Source organism: Poecilia latipinna, unplaced genomic scaffold (assembly GCF_001443285.1).
Source record: "Poecilia latipinna isolate Pla-1442-1.1 unplaced genomic scaffold, P_latipinna-1.0 Scaffold338, whole genome shotgun sequence".
NCBI classification, from domain to species: Eukaryota; Metazoa; Chordata; class Actinopteri; order Cyprinodontiformes; family Poeciliidae; genus Poecilia; species Poecilia latipinna.
In genome coordinates this window covers 232,177-234,111 of record NW_015112954.1, presented here as the reverse complement: position 1 = coordinate 234,111, position 1,935 = coordinate 232,177, and the positions used below count along the sequence as shown (strand labels likewise).

The window sequence follows — 1,935 nt, the reverse complement described above, 5'->3', positions numbered from 1 at the left end:
AATGGCGGATTTTCTTCATAAAACACAGCAACAATTCAACGCGTATGCCCGTTACGATGCGACGCGTTTTCCCCGTAGAGCGCCGTTACGATGCGACGCGTTTTCCCCGTAGAGCGCCGTTACAATGCGACGCGTTTTCCCGTTACGATGCGACGCGTTTACCCCGTAGAGCGCCGTTACGATGCGACGCATTTTCCCCATAGAGCGCCGTTACGATGCGACGCGTTTTCCTGTTACGATGCGACGCGTTTACCCCGTAGCGCGCCGTTACAATGCGACCTTTTGTGGGACTCAGGGCAGCAGCTGCTGCAGCGCTGCGTCGTCCAGCTCGTTGACGGCCACGATGTGGTCCAGGTGCTGCAGGTAACGCTCCTGGTCACGCATGAAGTGAGGGATTCTGGTCCGGTTCAGCGCCGCCAGAGGACGCAGACGCTCCACGTCCTCGAAAGACACCTGCGGAGGAGACAGGTTGGAAACATGAAAACTTTGTAGCAAAATGGCTCCCAGTTAATCAGCATGTTTCTGTCAGACTCTAGTTGCAGATTTCTGGAAATATCTGTTAAAGTCTGAAATTTGTCTCCGTTTCATCTGAAGCATCGGAGACATTTTGTTGGCTTCAGGACAGACTGATGCCTGCAGACAGAATTCGGGGCATAAAACTCGTTTCCTGTCGTTTTCTGCCCAGTTTCCTTCCCTCCTTCCTTCTGTCATATATTTCTTTCCATCTTTTGGAGAGTTTGTCTCAGTTTATCTCAGGCGTCAGATAATCCTGTCGCTCACCTTTCCTAGAGACGTCAGCATTTTAAAGTCGATGTTCCTTCGATGGCGAAGGATCCGCAGGATCCCGTCCAGGTAGACCTGATCTTTGCTGAAGCAACCTGAAAAAAAACAAAAAAAAACAAACGATGATCCAGGATTTTCTACAAAAGGATTAAATAAAAATTTATTTCTAAAGTCAATTCTCCCTGGGTTTTGTCTCTCAGGTTCATCAGACTCTTGACCGACTTTCTGCAGAAACGATGCTAATGTTTCCTCTCGCTCTGCGTTTAGCTCTGAAACCCGAACAAACGGCTCCACATTAGAGATGAAAACTGGTAAAAATTACGGGTTTTTTCCGTTTTTTGCCCCATTGGGCCTGAATGAACCTGGTTTAGGTTTTAGGTTAGCGGTTAGCTTACTGTACGAACTTCCTAGTTGGCTGAGGTGAAGGAGAGCAGTAGGTCCTCATGAGGACAGAGACCTGGAGGCGTGTGTGTGTCTCACCGGGCTGTGGTGTGTGTTTGTGTGTGTGTGTGTGTCTCACCGGGCTGCGCGGTGTCGGTCTGGCCCCTCTTGGCCCGCAGGCAGTACTCCCAGCGGACGTCGGGGTCGTGGACGAAGCGGGCGATGTGGGCGAAGAGGCGGCTGAAGCTCATGCTGGCGGCGTGGAACACGGTGTAGTAGAGCAGCGCCGCGCGCCACAGGTGCGGCTGCTTCCTCAGCAGAACGCTGTGCAGGCTGGCCAGGCCCTCCTCCGTCGGGTTGGCCGGCTTCAGGCCGAGCTGCCGCCGCGCCTCGGCGGACGCCCAGGGCTGCAGCGCGTTGTTGGCGCCGCGCAGGTAGTGGGTTCCTGAGGAAGAGGAGGAGGAAGAGGACGGGTCAGAAAATGGAAAATAAAGATTCTTCATGTCAATGTGAAGCTGAACAGAGTCTGCCTTTCCTTCCTCCCTCTGACCTCAGCAGTTTAAAAGTTGCTTCATTGTGACATCATCAGTCCCTTGGGTCCAGTTTAGTCCAGTTTAACCCAGTTTGAGTCGGTTTTCTCTCTCACCAATAAGAAACGTTGATTCAGAAACAGGCTGCTGAGTGAGAGGTTTTTATATCCTAGTGAGGACCAAGTGCTGCTGTTGGGATGTGTGTGACGCGTTTTCCCCGTAGAGCGCCGTTACGATGCGA

At 52.2% G+C, this 1,935-nt stretch overlaps 1 protein-coding gene across 1 annotated transcript in view; it reads right to left on the bottom strand.

Moving 5' to 3' along the window:
- kiaa0895l overlaps positions 1–1,689 on the bottom strand; it is a 7,237-nt gene extending 5,548 nt beyond the window's left edge. Inside the window, exons 1-3 of the mRNA XM_015035544.1 lie at positions 1,304–1,689; positions 781–878; positions 280–453 (exon numbers count right to left, since the gene is read on the bottom strand). Coding sequence (XP_014891030.1) covers positions 292–453; positions 781–878; positions 1,304–1,667 — 624 coding nt within the window. The 5' untranslated portion in view covers positions 1,668–1,689 and the 3' untranslated portion in view covers positions 280–291. The remainder of the gene's footprint in view (positions 1–279; positions 454–780; positions 879–1,303) is intronic.
- Positions 1,690–1,935: the final 246 nt, after the last annotated feature.